At 38.6% G+C, this 18,219-nt stretch overlaps 4 protein-coding genes across 4 annotated transcripts; 2 read left to right on the forward strand and 2 right to left on the reverse strand.

Moving 5' to 3' along the window:
- Positions 1-6,308: 6,308 nt before the first annotated feature.
- Positions 6,309-7,511, forward strand: GCK72_008849 (uncharacterized protein; the record flags this gene model as incomplete). The annotated part of the gene is made up of 3 exons (XM_003107575.2): positions 6,309-6,360; positions 6,537-6,677; positions 7,402-7,511. 3 exons carry the CDS (start codon positions 6,309-6,311, stop codon positions 7,509-7,511), a joined length of 303 nt encoding a protein of 100 aa, XP_003107623.2.
- Positions 7,512-8,195: 684 nt separating this feature from the next.
- On the reverse strand, positions 8,196-9,449 carry GCK72_008850 (uncharacterized protein; the record flags this gene model as incomplete). Its single annotated transcript, XM_003107544.2, has 3 exons — positions 8,196-8,609; positions 8,653-8,850; positions 8,919-9,449. The coding sequence occupies 3 exons, from the start codon at positions 9,447-9,449 to the stop codon at positions 8,196-8,198; spliced, it is 1,143 nt and encodes a 380-aa protein (XP_003107592.2).
- Positions 9,450-10,056: 607 nt separating this feature from the next.
- GCK72_008851 (uncharacterized protein) lies at positions 10,057-10,534 on the forward strand (the record flags this gene model as incomplete). The annotated part of the gene is made up of 2 exons (XM_053727081.1): positions 10,057-10,303; positions 10,350-10,534. The coding sequence occupies 2 exons, from the start codon at positions 10,057-10,059 to the stop codon at positions 10,532-10,534; spliced, it is 432 nt and encodes a 143-aa protein (XP_053586658.1).
- On the reverse strand, positions 10,150-11,398 carry GCK72_008852 (uncharacterized protein; the record flags this gene model as incomplete). Its single annotated transcript, XM_003107637.2, has 5 exons — positions 10,150-10,523; positions 10,572-10,800; positions 10,848-10,995; positions 11,045-11,245; positions 11,289-11,398. The coding sequence occupies 5 exons, from the start codon at positions 11,396-11,398 to the stop codon at positions 10,150-10,152; spliced, it is 1,062 nt and encodes a 353-aa protein (XP_003107685.2).
- Between the last annotated feature and the right edge of the window lie 6,821 nt (positions 11,399-18,219).

Consider the following 18,219-nt stretch of genomic DNA (forward strand, 5'->3'; position numbering starts at 1 on the left):
TTCTTTTCCCTTCAAAAAAGTACCCCGGGGGTGGTAGATCTGCGTGTTTTTTTGTTGGTTTGTCACGTGATGATTTTTTTAGGGTGAAAACGGGGAGAAACGCTGGATTTACTGATGGTGGTCTGAAAATACAAGGGATCCCATTCTGGTACACCGTAAGCATACATAAGCTAGTAGATGGTTTATGTATCAGGGAGACTACTACTTATAAGACGGCCATTTCGCAACTTTCCCGTTTTGCAACTAGTACATTTCGCAACCCTAACACCCTCAAATGTCTTAGATGTTATCTACCTTACTACTTTAAATTCAATAGAAGATTAACTATGACCAGACTTGTCACGGGCCGGGCCGGGCCGGGCCAAAATCAGGAAAAATCTCGGCCCGGCCCGTTTTGAAACTTTTTTTCAAAACATTTTGTGTTTTTTAACTTTTTTTTGGAAATTTTTGGAAATTTTTTGAACTTTTTTGAACTTTTTTGAAAAAAGTATAGTTTTCGAATAAACATTTAAAATTGAATCAAAATGTGAATAATAAGCCAAGAGAAATTTCGGCCCGGCCCGGCCCGACCCGATTTTTGACAAGTCTGACTATAACAAGTATAGCTCTGAGACACTTTACAACCGGTCGTTTCGCAACTTTGCTGTTTTGTAACTATGACATTTTAGTCCTGACGTAAGCTATCAGCAGATCTAGAAATTGGTATCATTGAAAATTTTTTTTGTGACCCTATTCAAGATCCCGTCACGACTCCACCTATACTTTCAAATTTGTCAAATGCTTCTTTTGAGAGGTCGTCACGGAGCTCAAACTGATTTAAGCAAACAAAAATTATATGACTGTATAGAACATGTCCAGAGCTTCATTTTTGTAGTTGACATCTTTTTGATAGCTCCTCCCACTTTTGAGATATGCGTCTTTAAAGATAGCCTTCTGAGGAGAGACTCTGCTGTCTTTAAAGGCGCATATCTAAAAAGTGGGCGGAGCTATCAAAAAGTTGTCAACTACAAAAATTAGTTGCGAAAAGTCTTTGTTATGAAACTGCTGTGGATAAAGCCAGAACTCTCAAGACTTCTTTTAAATTTGAAAATCTTCCTAAATTGCTTTTGATATTTTTCATCCCTAAACTATAAAAGTTCTCCCTAGCAGTAAACCTATTTTTTCACAATTAAAACGAAACATTAATTAGACTTTCTTTCCCATGACGAACCTCATTAACCTTGTTAGAACACCCCATTCTTCTGGCAAAGATCACTTTCAGAACAGCAGTGACGCAGATTTCTACTTTTCTCATTTTCTGCAAATGAACAATAAAATAATCAAAAATCTTTAATTTTTGATATCTAGATCAAGTTGGGCGGGAGTAGACTATAAACATGACGTACTTTTGATTTTGTTAATCTCATCCCTCATGGGTAATCCTTGATTTGTGAAGTTTTAAAGTTTTCATTCAAAATGGAAAATCTCTCCACTTTTGATATCATTTTCAGATTTTTTTTTTGACTTCCTGTGGTTTGGAGTAAAAAACGTTTATAATATATTTCTGGATACTCCCAATTGATGTCATTCTTCCTCTTCCATGATTTCCGTTTTGTTGCATTATTTCCGAAAGAATACAAATCTGTTTTCTGATTCTTGCTCCGAGTCCCCAGCTTTCTGCACCACCGAAAAAATGTCACATTTCATTTATGTTCTCTTTTTTCGGAACACACTGAATATTCAAAACGTTTCTTTTCCTTTATTCTTTCAACTGAACTCTCCCTTATAAATATGTATGCAAGGAGTGAAACAAAGAGAACCGTTTTTTTCTGGTTTCGGAAACGATGACGCTCGTGGATTTTTTTGAGCGGACGGGATGGACGGGATGGAGAGAAGGACCAAAGTTTTGGAATTTGTTTTGGAAGGAGTTGAGCAAATCAGATTTTCTGCAGTTATTAGCTAAACACAATTCTTACAACTGCGCTCCATCGAGATGCCCTTGAAAAATGTCTTTTTTCTCTGAGTCTCTCAATTTCGCGCACAATTTTCATCGGTTTCAGTAGAGCGCGGTTGTAAGAAGCTTGCCGTGCTAATAGAAACTTTGACGTTTCGCAACCAGGACGTTGTATCAATTATGAGTTTTATTTTTATTTGTTCTGAATGAGCCGGGACGGAAAAATGTTGATCCTGACTGAATTTAAAGACTTTCTTCTAGGAAAAATAAAAAATGTCATTTGTGGTGCAAGTTGCAAAACGTCGTAGTTACGACACGTCTCAAAGTCAAGTTTTAGAGCTCCCCCGTCTTATTCCAAAGTTTCTGGATTTTCAAACGAAACAGTAGAAAATCACTTTTTCACAGGTTTTCTAAAAAATTTAGTACTTTTTCGATCAAAAAATTTTTCGATCACATTGAAAAATTGAGCAGATTGACACAAAAAAATTGACTTATTCTTTAAAAAATTAACAAAATAAGCATGTCAAGGGCCGAGTAATTAGCTCCAAAATTCAAAATTCAAATTTTTTCGAATTTTTTTTTGCGAAAAAATCAAATTTTCTACTATCATTCAGAGTTAGAAGAAACTCTGAAAAATCTGCAAATTAAAGCTCAAAAAGCGCGCCTCAGACGCGACAGCCTCTAATTTCTCTAGCTCCTCCCATCTGTCTGTGCATCTGTTTATCCACACGTACTTTGACCCGAACATCAGACACTTTCTTCCATCTCATCACATCCGGAGAGCAGAATGTGTCTTGATCGGAAATAGTCAGAGAGGATTGAATAGATAATTGTAGTGAGAAAAAGAGCAACGGAGGCGGCTGAAGATTGAGACAAAACTTTTTGGATCACACATTTTTTTTGGAAATGTTTGAGGAGAAAGGACAACTATTTTGGTTTTTGAGTTGAAGGCTTAACAAGTAAAAACGCGCCGGAGGTGCCCCAGCCAAGAACCAAAACAAAATCGACGAAGAAGGCTTCTTTCTGTCATAGATTTATTGCACTTTCTGTCTCTCAACTTCTCAGATAGACAATTACATCTAGACACGCCATTTGATTCTTCCTCTACACTCCCCCTTGGTTTTAATTCCACTGGTTTCGGTATTTAGATAAAAGAAGGGAATACAAGTTCTTGTAAATAATATACTCTAGGGATAACTCGATATTTGAGGAGACCTTATTCAATTTGTGATCTGAAATCATATCATTTTATTTACCTTTTTGGGAGAGGGAGGTTCCGTGTTCTGAGAATGAACCAGTGTACACTTTACTATTTGTGACACCCACTCAAGTTCGAACTCCGGTTTTCTATTATTAAGTTTTTTCACGAAAGTCTAAAGTCTGAATTTTATAGGAACATTCCCAAAGTTAATATGTGTCATTGCTATATAAAGCTATCTTACCTATTTTTCCAGATTTCTGAATTTAAGACTTTGGGTTTCTTGTTTTTTCAGATGTTTTTTTCAAAAACTAGTCTTTCAACTGCACTCTATCGAAATTGTTGAAATGAAATGGAAAAATGGACCGTAGAGTAGAAAAACTCGTTTTTATGTGATTTTCGGTGGGGCAAAAAATTATGCCGCGTTAATACTAATTCTAAAAGATGCTACAAAATTTAACTTTCAAATCGCCGCACTTTTTTAAAGGATTTTTCAGATACTCATACTTCTTACAATTCTAAGAAACTTTCATCATAGGAGTATATTATAATTCAAATGGCTCGGTCGATTTTCTCAATTTTGTCTGGGATCGTTTTTGCATACCATTTTTGTTATCCTTGTGATCGGTTTGCTGTAACCTGGTTTACTGTAACCAAGTCTTTTGAGGGGCGTGGCCAGTTTTTCAAAAACAAACCTCATAGATTGTACGGTATGTCCTACAAGACCTGCCTACCTAAGGAACGTCTATTAGTCCGTTCCCACCGAGGAAATTCCTTCAAAAGTTATTTTTCTGAAATATCTATTCTCGTTTTTGATTTCTTCTATAACAACTCTGAAACTTTGTGTATTGCTCATTCCATTCTTCATTCTTTTTCACCTAACCTATTTTCAGTTTTTTTTCATTCTCTTTTTATTTATTTTTTCCCAACGTTTTTAACCAACCCCCTCTAGCAATCACCTGCTTCTAGCTCTAACAAATCTCCAATAAAAATTCCAATTTCCCTAAATCTGCCTACAAATTGCTCCGATTATCCTCCAATTTTCAATACCCTAAATCCCAGAATTTTACGAGTTTTCTCAGTAATTTCAATGCAAATTTCAATCTTTCCCAAAATCTCCTAAATCCAACCCAAATGCAAAACTCTTTATTTTTTCTTTGCTCGTATCCTCCCTGATTGAATAACGTCATTGTTTGCTCTTTTTTGTCTTCTTGCTTCTTCTTCTTCTTCACCGCCCGTTTTTAGGCCACGCCCCCCTCTCTTCTCTCCACCTTCTGGCCTCCTCACTTTCCATCGTTTTCATTAAGTTTTCGTTTTTGTCTATTCTCATGAGGAAGAAGAAGAAGAAGACGTGCACAATATGAAGAAGGCGTCAAATGTTTTATTGGAATCAGTGGTTGTATTCTGGGTGTGATCTATACTTAGAATCACTTTAATCAAGAGTTGAGGGGCGGGGAGAATTACGTTTCATTTTGGGATAGGTCAAGGTCTAAGGAGAGGTTCAGTCCGCCTAGATAGTCCAGAAATTTAGTCAGGTATCTTCAAAAAACGAATTCAGAAGACTAGCTAACATAATAGCCTTAAGCCTTTAAGTTATCCGAGAAAACGGGCTACTAGCAGGCCTGAAATCCTTATTTTCCAAAAGTGCACTGCTTACAATTTTTTAGTCCTGCGGGCTAACAACCTCTGTGCAAGGTCATTAAGCTGACATGTTGACCGTTGACAGTTCTGGTTTCTTGCACGGGTTTCCTTTCTGGGTCCAAGATCTTAACCAGACCAGAGAAAACATATTTTCAACAGCCCATGACCCAAGCCCTTCACAGACTCACTAGGGAATGTTCTAGACGTAAGTTTGAGTTATCAAATGTAACCTATTTCATTTCAAACGGGAATTCCAAAAGTTTCTTTACGTTTTGCTTAATACCAGACCCTGAACTAGTTACAAAGTTTTTGTTTTTGTGTTTTTACGTAAATGACCTACTTTGTTACTCAAACTCCGCCCAGTTATGCAACTTCAACTTACCGTAAAACCTGTAATACATATGTACCTGTCCGCCGCGGTTTACCTAGGTTCCCAAAGGAAATATCGAACAACTTTTAACTGACAAAATATAGCTTATTCTTCGTAGAATATTACTTCAGTTGAAAGCATTTTCATATCCTTAAAGACTGCCGAGATAGGATGCTCCAAATTCTTGCCAGCAGGTATTACGGTAGGTCTAGATCACTTCAGTCACCACACCCTACAACATCTAGTACCTATCCTCCACATGTTTCAAAAATCAACCCTAACACCCAACCAATCATCAAACTTTTCCTCACTTCCCTTCACATCAATCTGAAAAACTTGAGAGCTGCAGCTGAAAATGGGTGACTTGATAACGCACTCATTCATTAAGCAGCCTTTTTACGTAGTTCCTCGGTCTACGTATTCACTCTCAAACTTTGCTCATTTCATTTCATTTTCCATTCATTTTTGTTGCCTATTTATTTGCTCCATTTCATTCTCTTCACGCCTTCTGAATCATTCTCCTGCAGATAAAAGTCTTGTGAATTTCTTCTGATTTTTCTCACCTCGTGACTTTTCGCCTCTGATCTGAATCACTTTATTGACGTCGTTGTGTTTCTTTTTCTTTTATTCTTTTCAGGATTTTTTCAAAATGTTATCAATTTCAGGTAAAAACAGAAAGCAGGCGCGGCTCCCGCGGAAAATGTGGTACATCGCTCTCTTGTTGGTCGTTGTCGCCACCTCGGTTAACGCACAAAAAGGTACGCATGTTTGTCTGTTTGTCCGGATGTCCCATTAGCAGGGCACGCTTTTTACAACCGCGCTCTACCGAAACCGAGGAAAATTGTGTGCGAAATTGAGAGACTCAGAGAAAAAGAGACATTTTTCAAGAGGATTTCGGTGGAGCGCAGTTGTAAGAACCGTAGCTCTCAGATATTTTTATATATAGAGGGTTGTTTTGGAATAGCTTGAAAAATGGGTTCTTGACGAACAATGTTCAGCTCCCAAGTGTCTCCAACAGTAGTACGTCACACGCTGCACTTTTTGTAACACTTCTTCGAAAAAAGTCCTCGGGAGACATCAGGATTTACAGAAATATAGAAACATGTATAATTAATTGTTATTTCTTAGCAGACGACGAATCAATTGTGTTCCTGGTGCGAGTCCCCATGGAAGAGATTGAAGATAATTCGAGTGTCGAGTCATACTACCATCCTAGAGGTTAGTTTTCGGGTCACTTGATTTCAAAAAATAAAGGAAATTAGAAGGGAAATGAAACTGAAACTTTGTTTAGTTTACTCCCTTTGCAGAGAAGGAAACGTGGTGGGCGGCCACCCAGATATATCGGGTTGCTAAATGTTTCAGTTGAGATCAAAAATGTTAGACAAAATTTCCAGATATATTCAATAAACGAGCGATCCCATTCAACGGAGGTATGTACGGCAAACGATCGACGATGCCGTTCTCCGGTGGAATGTACGGAAAACGATCCGGACCCATTTTCGCTGAACGAAGAGCCGCAATCCCGTTTTCTGGAGGTAAGGGTGAACATCCTGCAGTTTGAGATTTCCTATTAGCGCGATACGATTCTTACAAGTGCGCTCCACCGAAGTCTCTATAGAGCGCGATTGACAGACGGTCGTGCGGAGACAAGACATCCGGACATCCGTACATACAGATATACAGACAGACAGAACACCTCCTGAAGTTGAGACATTTTTCTATTTTGAGTGGACATTTGGACATCGGGCACATGTCTGTTCATCCGGATGGACAAAGACGTTTTTCAGCTTTGATCCGGACATCCGGAGGCACAGACACACCGACCGGCATTCAAATTGCCTATGGCCGTTCTAGGCCATCATACTATAGAAATACAGGATTCTAGAATTTAAAAAAAAAGATGATGTCACAGAGTAAGGTCGCATAACGGGTGCCACGGTGCCAAAAAAGACTTGGCTGAATGCCAAATTCAAATTTAACATTTGTTTGTCGTATCTTTCAATATAAACCGCGACGCGCACGCAACGCGACTCGGAAAAAATTCGAATCTGGTGGAGAGAGATCAATTGGCACGGCACACTTCTTACAACCGCGCTCTAATGGAATCGAAGAAAATTGTGTGCGAAATTTAGAGACTCAGAGAAAAAGAGACATTTCTCAAAGAGATTTCAGTGAAGCGCAGTTGTAGGAACTGTGCCGAGCTAATAACCCAAAACTAAAAAAACGATTTCTAGAAATTCTAATGATATTTGTTTCCAGGAATGTACGGAAAACGATCATTATCCTCGGCGACACAAAGTTACGCTAACAACGAGAATCAGATCAAACGAGGAGCAATGCCGTTCTCGGGCGGTATGTACGGACGATGATTTCTCTTGGACACCTTCAACCAACTACCCTTTGGACTGCAAAAACGCGACTCTTCTTCTTCTTCAACACACTTCTTGTTTCAATCTCTCTCTCTCTCTTTTCACTCAAAAAAATCTCCTTATGTTTCTCTGTTTCTCTCTGAATCTCACACACACTCACGATCTCTTTGATCTTCTGATCTTCCGAACTGGGGATATATGATGACAATGGTTTTTTTGTATTCCAATAAAAAGTGCGTTAGGATCGTTTTTTTTTTAAATCGAACTATTGTTGTGGGAGAAGGTTTTTCAGGAGTTGAAGCAGAAATCGAAAAAGAAAAGTTTGAATCGAAGAGCATGATAAGAGAAGATTTCATGAAAAATCATCTCCCGAAAATCCTAACGTTTCAAACTTGGGGCAATGCCAATCGCTTACGGTGAACAATGCTTGTACTTAAAGAGAGCATTTCTTATAGAAGGACACCTCCTACCCGCTGAAAACCTCAAGAACTGCGAAACTAAGGAGGGAAAAGTTAATTTTTGTAAGCATAAATAGTCATACATACACAAAAGCATTGTAAAAACTGAATAATAATGATAATACTGGGAATTGGAGTAGTGATTCTCTCATTTTGCATCAATGAGAAAATGGGAAGAATAAATACATGAAAATGAAAATAAATTATGCTCCAGATAACAGTCGAATTATAGTTCTTCGCTCGGCCCGCGCGATTCTGCAACCTTCTCCGCGTCGTTCTCTTCATCGCCTCCTTCACCTTCTTCGCCTTCCCCTTCACCGTCACCTTCAACTTCAACTTCATCGTCAGCTTCCCCTTCTCCTTCACCTTCAGCTTTCCCTTCTCCTTCTCCCTCCGCCTCCTCTTCATCTTCATCCTCTTCGAGAGCTCCTTCCTCTCCATCATCCTCCTCGTCATCAACACTTTCACCTTCAATCTCGCCTTCTTCTTCGTCGTCATCACCTTCCACTTCTTCATCCTCTACTTTCTCCTCATCATCCATCTCTTCGACTGCTTCCTCTCCCAATTCATCCGAATCATCTGTTGCCATGATAGTAGACAGATCGACTGGTCTCGGGAAGCCAAGTATCGGTTGGCCATTCTGAAGAAATGTTTTCTTTCAGTGTTATAGTTTGAAACGAAACCTCATCCACGCCCCTATCCTCATTCAAAAAACTCTCAATTTCATCCACATCCACCTCTTGCATATCGGGCATCATGTAATATTGGAGTGGATTGACGAACAAGTCATCCTTGATAACTTCGGCAATCTCGTCACTGTCTGGTGGTGCAGCGTAGTTGAGCCATTCGAGAAACGTGATGGCTGAATCGTCTTCTGGCTTCTGGAAGATTTACATTGAGGAAAAAAGTTATATTTTCCAAAAAGGGATCTACAAAGTACAATTCTTACCGGCGGTGGCTGCTTATTCTCCCTCCATTTGATTTCAGTGATTTGTGTGCTTGGCGTCTCCGATTGCAAATGATACGACTTGGTGATGACGGTATTCTCAAAATACTCGTTTTGGTCGAATGTCATGACGATTCGGAATCCACTGCGGAGATCTTCGAACTCTTGCACTTCGAGATCTCTCAGAGCACCCAGCAGATCTTCTTGCTCTTCTGGAATCGCGGTCGAGAGCAAGTGATGATTGAGAAAAGCAGTCTGCCAGAAGTTGTCGATCTTCGTCGTCAAATTCTTTCGCTTCTCATAAATCGGCATTCGCTTCTTATTGAAAGCCTTCTCGACTCTCAGAACCTCTTCAGCCGCCTTCTCGCTCATCACGTCCAACTGGTGTTGCACGGCGTCTAGCTCGATCAACTTTTCTTTTACAGCGCCAACAACATCCGAGCGGAGATTGGGAAATTCGTCCGCATTTTTCGCACGCTCCGCAGCTGGTTCATCACCAATTCTCGAACGCTTCGCGGCTGGCTCGTCACTCATTTTACCTGAAAATCGATGATTTGATAGAAAGAATCCAAATCTATAGGTAAGTTTTGATAGAACGATAAAATAAACGATTGGGAAAAAGCAAGAAGGCATCAAAATTATGAGAAAGGATGACCGAACTGGCAGAAACACTTCTTGAATTCGGTATTCGGCAGATTCCACAAACACTAGGCTTGCTTAATCACAACCGTTGGCGCCCAATGTTAGGAGCGCGCATGGATTCAAGAAGAGAAGAATTTAAAGTAAATGATGGTGACGAGGAGACCAAATGAAACAGAAAGAACGAATTTCAGATGACATTTGATAAAGTTTATTCATGCGGGAAGACTGGGTTAGTAAGGGGTGCATAGTAGTATACGGGCGAGGAGGGAAATGAAAACACATGCAATGATATCCGAAATATTACAAATACATCACAAGCTTCGAGATTAGTTGGGGACAAAAAACGAAAATGGCACTTGAAAACGAGGGGAGATGAACTATCAATGTGACAAGAACACCGAAAACCCCGGGCGCCTAGTTTTACATCATGACAACAGAAAATGATTAAAACGGGTGTGAGACTTATTATATTCACAAACTGCACACATTATTAGTTAGTATGGGTAACAAGAATGGTGAGAGTGTTTGGCAATTTGACAAAACCGTAAATTGGGTAAATGAAAGAGGGAAACGGATAAAAAGTCTTGGTGATTCACCACAATTCGAATTGCTTCGCCATCTCCTCCGCAAGTTTGTCGAATCCGAGCATTGGCGAGTACAACTCTTCACGTTGTGGAATCAACAACGGGTTGATGACAGATTTCGCAAGAAGAGACTCAGGCGACGTGTCGGGATCCTGATATGGAGTTCCAGCAGACGATCCAGCAGACGAGTAGCCCGATACTCCTCCAGGAGTTGACTGTTTTCCAATCATCGTGAATGGCAAGACTCCGGCTGTGGCTGCAGCTTCGATGAGCATCGACTCGAATGGACTGACTGGACGACTCGCCATGTTCAGGTTGTCCAATGAGAAGAATGAAGATGGGTCGAACGGCCGCCAGCATGAAGGTGGGAGATTTCCCGCTTCTGAAAAATGATGATTGGTATGATAACTAAATATGTATCACTCCTTACCTTCCTCCGGGACATTCTTCGGTGGCAACTCGTATTTCGGTCCGCGGGTGCTCACTGGCGTCGGTCCCAACGGCATCTTCGCAGCCGGCTCATCCGGTGTCGATGGTCTTGGGAGCATATCCAATGACTGTGTGACCTTTGAGAGATCTGGAACAGTGCTTTGACCTCCAGTCATGATATGATGCTCCATTTGATCACGAAGATCCGCGAGAGCGTGGCGCTGCGACACCTGGAACAATTCAGATTAATTCGAATCCATTAGAAGACAATAATCACCTCGTACAGCTTGTCAGAGCGGATGTACGCGTTCGGCCCATTATCCGGATGGATGAAGAGACACCGCTTGCCATACGGGCACAATCCAGTGGTGGTGTACTTGTCGCACAGCTTCGTCTTGTACTTATTGTTCTGACGCGGCTCGATACTGGAAAAAAGCAATAGAATCGAGTTTTACTCAGTTTTCTGAAACTTACAAAGATGGACGGAGCTCTTCCTCGCCGTGCGCAAAACGGCAGTTCTCCGCGAACGTGCACGTTTTCGATTCAAGCCAAGCCTGACAGATGACAGTCTTGTACGACTCAGGCTTCTGCATGCGCCGCTCTCCTCGACGTCTTGGATCCATATATGGAGTGATGTGGTTGCTCGGCGGCAGTGTGCTCAGAGCAAGCTTGTTACTGAAAAAAATTTATGAAAAGTTAGTTTGAAAGAGAACTGTACTCCGCGATTTCCTTGCGTTGCTGCTCTCTAACAGCCAATAAGCTGGCAGTCTGGGCCATTAATTCATTCAAATTGACCGCTGAACTCTGTGGTACTGATTTTTCGATCATTGTTAGTGTTTGGAACCCTGGAAATAAAATAAAAATTGAGTAAAGGTTACGAAGGCGAAGCGGGAAAAATAGATAGTTGAGATAAAAAGGAAAACAGTACATTGCTCAGCGAAATAAAGTTTTATAAATAATAGTTTTTAACAACAAGCGAGTAGCGGAAATGTGTTTAAAATGTGCGGAGCGAGCTCAAAAAGTGGTGGATATTGGAAAGATGACGCTGAATGCATTCAGAATAGAAAAAAAACTGCTGAAAAACGGCCGAGAACAGTTGAAAATGAGAAGAATTCATTGAAAGTGGTGAAAAAGGAAGATTCGATAAAAGAAATTCAGTTTTCGCGGGCTAAAAGTTTGGTGGCAACGCGGAAGATCTTAAAAACGTACTTTTAATAGAGAAAATCTTGTCTGTTAACAAAAAAAATGATAAAACATTTTCAAAACAAATTTCTGTTTCCCACACAGGTTTCGCAACGAAAAGGTACGGTTTCACTCATTTCGACTGTGCAAAGAAATTTTGTAACGTTGCGCCTTTAAATTGGAGTACGGTAGGGAATATTTTTGAAATTCTTTGCCGAATTTTGAGCATTTTTGGGGGTTTGAATGATTCTAAAAAAAATTATACGTTTTTTTCTTAAAAGTCACAAAATATTTATTTTTATTAGTGCAGAATAACAAATTATTTCCGAAGAGGATGAATGACAGACGAAAAACTGGAAAAAAGTCAAAAAATCGAGAATAAGCAAAAAAGAACGCTTTTTCGCAAGTTTCATTATTTAAAGGAAAGAAAATTCAATTATGGGGTTATTCGTGTCCGGAAGAAACTTTTTTTCCCTCGATTCATTTACCGAAAAAAAACGGCGAAAAACGGAAAAAAAACTGTTTTCTCCGGTAAATGAATAGCCCTATAAGTTTTTGTTTAGTATAGTTATTTAGTTTATTAATGGTGTGTTTTCATGTTTTTGAGCCGAATTTACGAAAAAATTATGCGTTCTTCCCGATTCGTTAGTTCTCGATCCGTTTCTTCACGATCTGTACGGTCTCAAACGAGAATCAGAGGAATCCGAACTTTTTAGACAAGACTTCCTGATCGGAATTCTGAATATTGGGAAGGAATCCAAAGTAACTTTGGACGCAACATTATCGAATTGGAAGTAGAGTCGTCAAGCATCGAAATAGTTCCAAATGTGTGGAAGAATGATAGAAGCATCGAGAACATGAGAAATCTGACTGAAACAGAATGAGATCGCCTGATTGTTGGAAAGATTTATTTATTCTGTAAATCTACCTTTCTGGAATCTAAGGAGATCAAAATTATGTCTGAAATTTCACTTTTCCTGAAACGTAGTGGTGTGATATTATAGGTTCACGACGGATGATTTAAAGGTACATGAAATTTAAACTCCCACCTTCCACATTTTTCAATTCTCAAAAAAAAACACTCCAGGAACATGTTCCTTATTGCCCTTAACCTGAGACACCTGTCAATCATTCATGTTTTAGAATTCATGAATTCGTGTTCATTCCTGGAAATGAGTTCCTTCATCAAGAAATATTTTAGCTTTCAATTTTCTCAACGCCTCTCAAAATGTTGAACCCTACACTTATACTCCAAAGTTCAAAACAGTTAGTTCTACATAATATTCATCTTAATGCCTTCTTAATCCCTCCCGATTTCTCTCTAGTCTCCCTCATTCTTCCTCTCACCCCCTCCCTCTTTCCGATAAGTTTTCCATGTTTCTTTTCTATTCAGAAAAACCAAGAGACCGGATCCATGTCCTTCTTCAAAATTTATTTATCAGATAGTTCTCTCTTCCGAAACCCTTTTTTCTCTCAGTTTTTTCATAGTTTTCTCGAGAAAATACAAAGATGACCACTTGAAAAATATGAACATACCCTCTTATGAGACAGGAGGGAAACGAGGACAAATGTGTCAAGTTTCGAACATTTTTCTTTGGCAATTCATTTTTCATTTTGATGAAGGAACACTTTTGGGGTTCCATTACTTTTTTAAAGCGTCATCTTTCACGACGTACAGTAACGTGCAGTAAGCTATGCAACTTGGTGTTTTTCAATTGAAAATGACTAACTTTGAGAGGGTGTTACGGTATCAGTGATTGTTTCACCAAGTATATTATGTATAAACCATACAGAACAAAGGTAGAACTTCTTTTTTGTAGTTGACAACTTTTTTGTACGGGCACAACCTAAGAAGTTATCAATCGTCAAAGAATTTTCTCGAAAATTTTGCCCTTTTTCAGGAGACATTTTTGAGCTGTTTACATTGACTGCCTGTAGCGTTTTAGGATGTTCCCGCGCAAAAAAGTTGTCAACTACAATAATGAAGCTCTACTTGTGATCTATACACTCCATAAACAATCAATATTGTGAGACTATCAGGAAGACCGTCTCACAATCACAAAGTTGACCTTTTTCAACTAAAAACTGCAAGTGTCGCATTCTTTATGGTCAGTACTGTACAGTAACGTGCAGTAAGCTATGCAATTTGGTATTTTTCAGTTGAAAATGACCAACTTTGAAAGAGTGGGGCGGTATCACTGATTGTCCCACAAAGCAAATTATGTATAAATCATACAGAAATATATAGATTTTTGAGCTGTCCCCTTAAAATGACGATAACTTTTTAGGGAGTGTCCGTACAAAAAAGTTGTCCACTACAAAAATGAAGCTCTACCTTTGTTCTGTATGCTTTATCTCAAAAAGACCAAACGAAGTACTGTAGTTTGTTGTTTTCTAGTTTGACCTCTGATCAAAAATACGTTCAGTAAAACCATGAAAACGTTATCTTTTTTTTTAAATATGATTTCAGGGTCGTGGTTTTTCAGTCTAGATTGTAATTACCACCAACATGGAAATTTGTCACAAAATGACACTATGACCTAAAGTGTGATCAAACAGAATATAAGTTATACCGAATTAGAACTGAACCCAGATCAGATCTCTCTCGAGTTTGAACCGCCGGATTTTCTGGTACGAATCTGACCTCCAGGTTCACAGAAGTTTCGTTCTGAAAAAAATCAATTTTTTTCGGAAAAAACTTCTTAAGACTAATTTTTTGTAGGTTTAAAAAGTTTTTGAGGAATATGATTGAGGAAAATTTTTTTTTAAAAAACTCAAAAATTCAAATCCGGGCCGCCCTGAAGTTTACAAATCTGGCTTATAACTGTATAAGAACCCACTAGAACTCCTTTGGATCTTGATCAGGTTACTTTGATTCATTCCTGTTTTAATTCGTAACAACCCTGATTCATATCAGATTTGGTTCAGCCGTTGCTTGAGCAACTCCTGACAATTTTTGGAATCCTGGAGCCTCTTCCAACTACAGATGTCATTTTAACCTTGTAAACTAACACATAGTTTCTAGTTCAATAAATCTACAGTTATGAGGAAAAACAAATCGGAAAATGTGTCAAGTTGCAAAGTATGATGGTTTCATCCCTCCCCACCCTTTCCCATTTCTTTTTCTCCCCTCCGATCCGTCCTAATACGGTCTCTTTTTCCCTCTATTGCCTTGTTTGGAGACCCCCCTTCGTCTTCCTCTTTTCACTCCAAAAGTCAATAGACGGACAAGCTATAGTCACTCTTTTTATGTCAAATAGTCAACGACTGATTTCATGATTTCTGCGTCCTCCCTCATTTTATCTCTCTCTCTTTCATGCTCTTATCACTCTCATTATTATCATTTCCAATTTTCAGTCGTTTTGGCAGGCAGAGAGCAAGTTGTTTGTTAGGTACACTATCGAATTGATGTCATTTCATATAGTAGTGGTGGTGAGCAAAAAATGCTCTGAAATACTGAAATTTAACACTTTCTTATAGTAGAGTTGCTGTTCGAAAGTTGAAAATAGATTTTTGGTTTTTCTGATGGGAAAGCTTTTTAGTATGGTCTGCGAGTTTCAAGAAATGATAATTTTGATTTGAGAAATCATTTCGTACTCTGAAATTTTAGGAGAGAACCTTCAAGACCTTAGCTCGAGTTTTAGAATCTTGAAGTATTCCTATTTTCAAGTTTTAAATATTCCAGAACACATTTGTTATATTTTTTCCGGAAAAAAACTGAAAACTTCTTTTTATCTATTAAACAAGTATATAATTGGTTTTTAATTTGTTTTTGTTGAGAATGATTTTTCTAATTGTCTTGAGACAAACTTAACATCGTGCAGAAACCTGGATATTCACGTTTGTAGAAAAAGCTATTAAGCTAAGGGTTTTACAAGAAAAAGCTAAGGTTTTTACAAATTTTCTGACAAGCAGTTAAATTTTGGCATAAGTTACCAGAATCGAGTTTTAGTTATGATATGTGCTACATTATGACAATAACCTCAACTCGATGAATTTTCACTTTTGTCAAATTTTTGCATGTTTCTCTTGAATTCCGGAAAATGAGACTGAAAATGTGCAGTTATTCAAAACCTGAAAAAGTCTGATGTCTGCCAAGTCATTTCCAGTTAAAGGAGGACTGAAGTCCTGGTTTTTTTATTTCATGATACTTCAGGCAAATCTGAGAAACTTTTTATTATTGACTCATTTGCTAAAAATTGCTTTAAAGTTCACAATTCCCGTTCTCCTGACTCAAAAGGAGCTTTGGTAGAAGAGTTTTTCCGCACCGCCGTGTAATCCTCTCGGACAAGATGCTCAATTCCTTGTTTTCTCATTTTTTCCAACAAATTGTCGTAGTTTTTCTTCTTTTTTTTTGCAATATTATTTTTAAAACTACAAAATTTTGTTGGAGGAAGTGGGGAAACGAGGAATTGAGAAATAATCTTGTCCGAGAGGACTACACGGCCGCATGGAAAGCTCTTCCACCAAAGCTCCTTGTGAGTCAGGAGAACGGGAATTGTGGCGTTTAGAGTGATTTTTAGCATTTTCTCCTACGATGGAACTTTCTTATAATTATCTGAAGTATCGGAATCTGAAATAAAAAAAAAGACTTCAGTCCAACAATAAAAGAGCATGCCCTTCTAATAAAGTTTTTATTATATATTTTTTGGTTTTCGAAGTTTCTGTCTGTATTTCTTTTCTACTCGCTTTTTATTGATACATTAATCCATCATCTTCATTCATTCCGATCCATCAAGCCATACTCAAGCACTCTCTCTCTTTCTACATTAGCAGTATAGTCACCAAACAAACCAACAGTTTTCCCTCTATTCTTGTTATCTTTCTCCTCTCCCACCACATTCAAAAACCACGCCTTTTTTAAACACCGAAACATTTATTTTGTTGTCGAGAATGAAATTCTTTTTTTCGGAGAGAGAGAGAATTGCTCTTTATAATCCTACTATGCCTATCAATCCGTTTTCCGCCGAAAGAAAGGTTTAGGTCATATTTCAACGACCAAAAATGGAGAATAAACACAATAATTGAAAGCATTTCAAGTAGTTTTGAGACTTTTTTGGTGGAATACAAGGGTTGGGAAGCTGAGTCATATACCTTTTGTTTGCTTTTTCTATACCTTTTTGGCAAATTTCTGTTTTCTGGTTTGCCCCCTTTTGGTTTTGGTTTGGTTTCATTTCTAACCGTATTCCTTCTTCAAATAGAATTTGCTTAGGTCTGGTAAGATATCTTTTCTATTGTTGCTCAAACATCATTATGATTTTAGGCACTGCAAGAGAGGGTTCTGCAAATTACAAAACTTCATTTTTCCTGATTTTTCCAAAAGGGATACCAAACTTATGCGCTTTAGTAGGCCGGCATGTTCGAAATTTGACAAAAAGGTGCTAAATTAAATATGGTATGTTCAAGCTTGTAGAAATTGTAGGACTTGCATAAGTCGAAAGGTTGTAGACTTTTGCCGTTTTCAGTTGAAAATGTCCAACTTTGAGAGTGTGTCATGACAATACTGATTGCCCCATCAAGTAGATTTTTAATGAATTAAACATATCAGACGTAGAGCTTTATTTTTGTAGTTGACAACTTTTTTGTACTGGCACTCTCTAGAGAGCTATGGTCATTTTAAGACAACAACATTATTTTACACTGAAATTGGCCGATTTGAGGGAGAAATCACTTTGTCGATACGTAACTTGCTAGGGTGTGTCCGTACAAATCAGTTGTCAACTACAAAAATGGAGATCTACTTTTGATCTGTATAATTCATTAAAAATCTACTCGATGGGACAATCAGTATTACCATGACACACTCTCAAAGTTGGACATTTTCAACTGAAAACGGGAAAAGTTTACAACCTTTCTGACTATAGGGTTCGGCCCGTTCCATTAAAATAATTTTTCTGGCAACTGATGTTAGAAATTAATGGTATCAAGGTTCTCTACAACAAGATCAGATCTAAAATTTAAAGATTGTAAAGTTTTCATGCTAGAAGGCATAAAGCAATCAAGCTGGGTTGAACTCTCTGTACAAGTCCTACGATTTCTATAAGCTTGAACATACGATATTTAATCTGGCACCTTTTTTTCAAATTTCGAACATGGTGTATGGGTTAGAAACTGATTAAGCCTTAACGTTACCGGTCTGTTTCTCCCTTGTCCAAAACACAAACTCATACATAGACATACAGACCTCTTGAGACACTTATCACATATCCTAAGAGCATCCTAAGAACACTTCCTGGCTAGACTGATCCTTCCCATTTTACGTGAAAAATATTTGCACAGCTTGAGTCCCCCCTCTTCAAAACTGATACACTCTCCACACTTCATTCAAAATGTGCTAGTTTGCTCACACTTTTGCCGCCGAAACCGTTCCGCATCTGCCTTTTGCACACAGTTCCCCCTTTCTCTCTCTTTCTCTCTAAATCTCTTCGACTCTCTCTTCTCCCTCTGGCGCCATCGTCGTCGACGTC

Source organism: Caenorhabditis remanei, chromosome III (assembly GCF_010183535.1).
Source record: "Caenorhabditis remanei strain PX506 chromosome III, whole genome shotgun sequence".
NCBI classification, from domain to species: domain Eukaryota; kingdom Metazoa; phylum Nematoda; class Chromadorea; order Rhabditida; family Rhabditidae; genus Caenorhabditis; species Caenorhabditis remanei.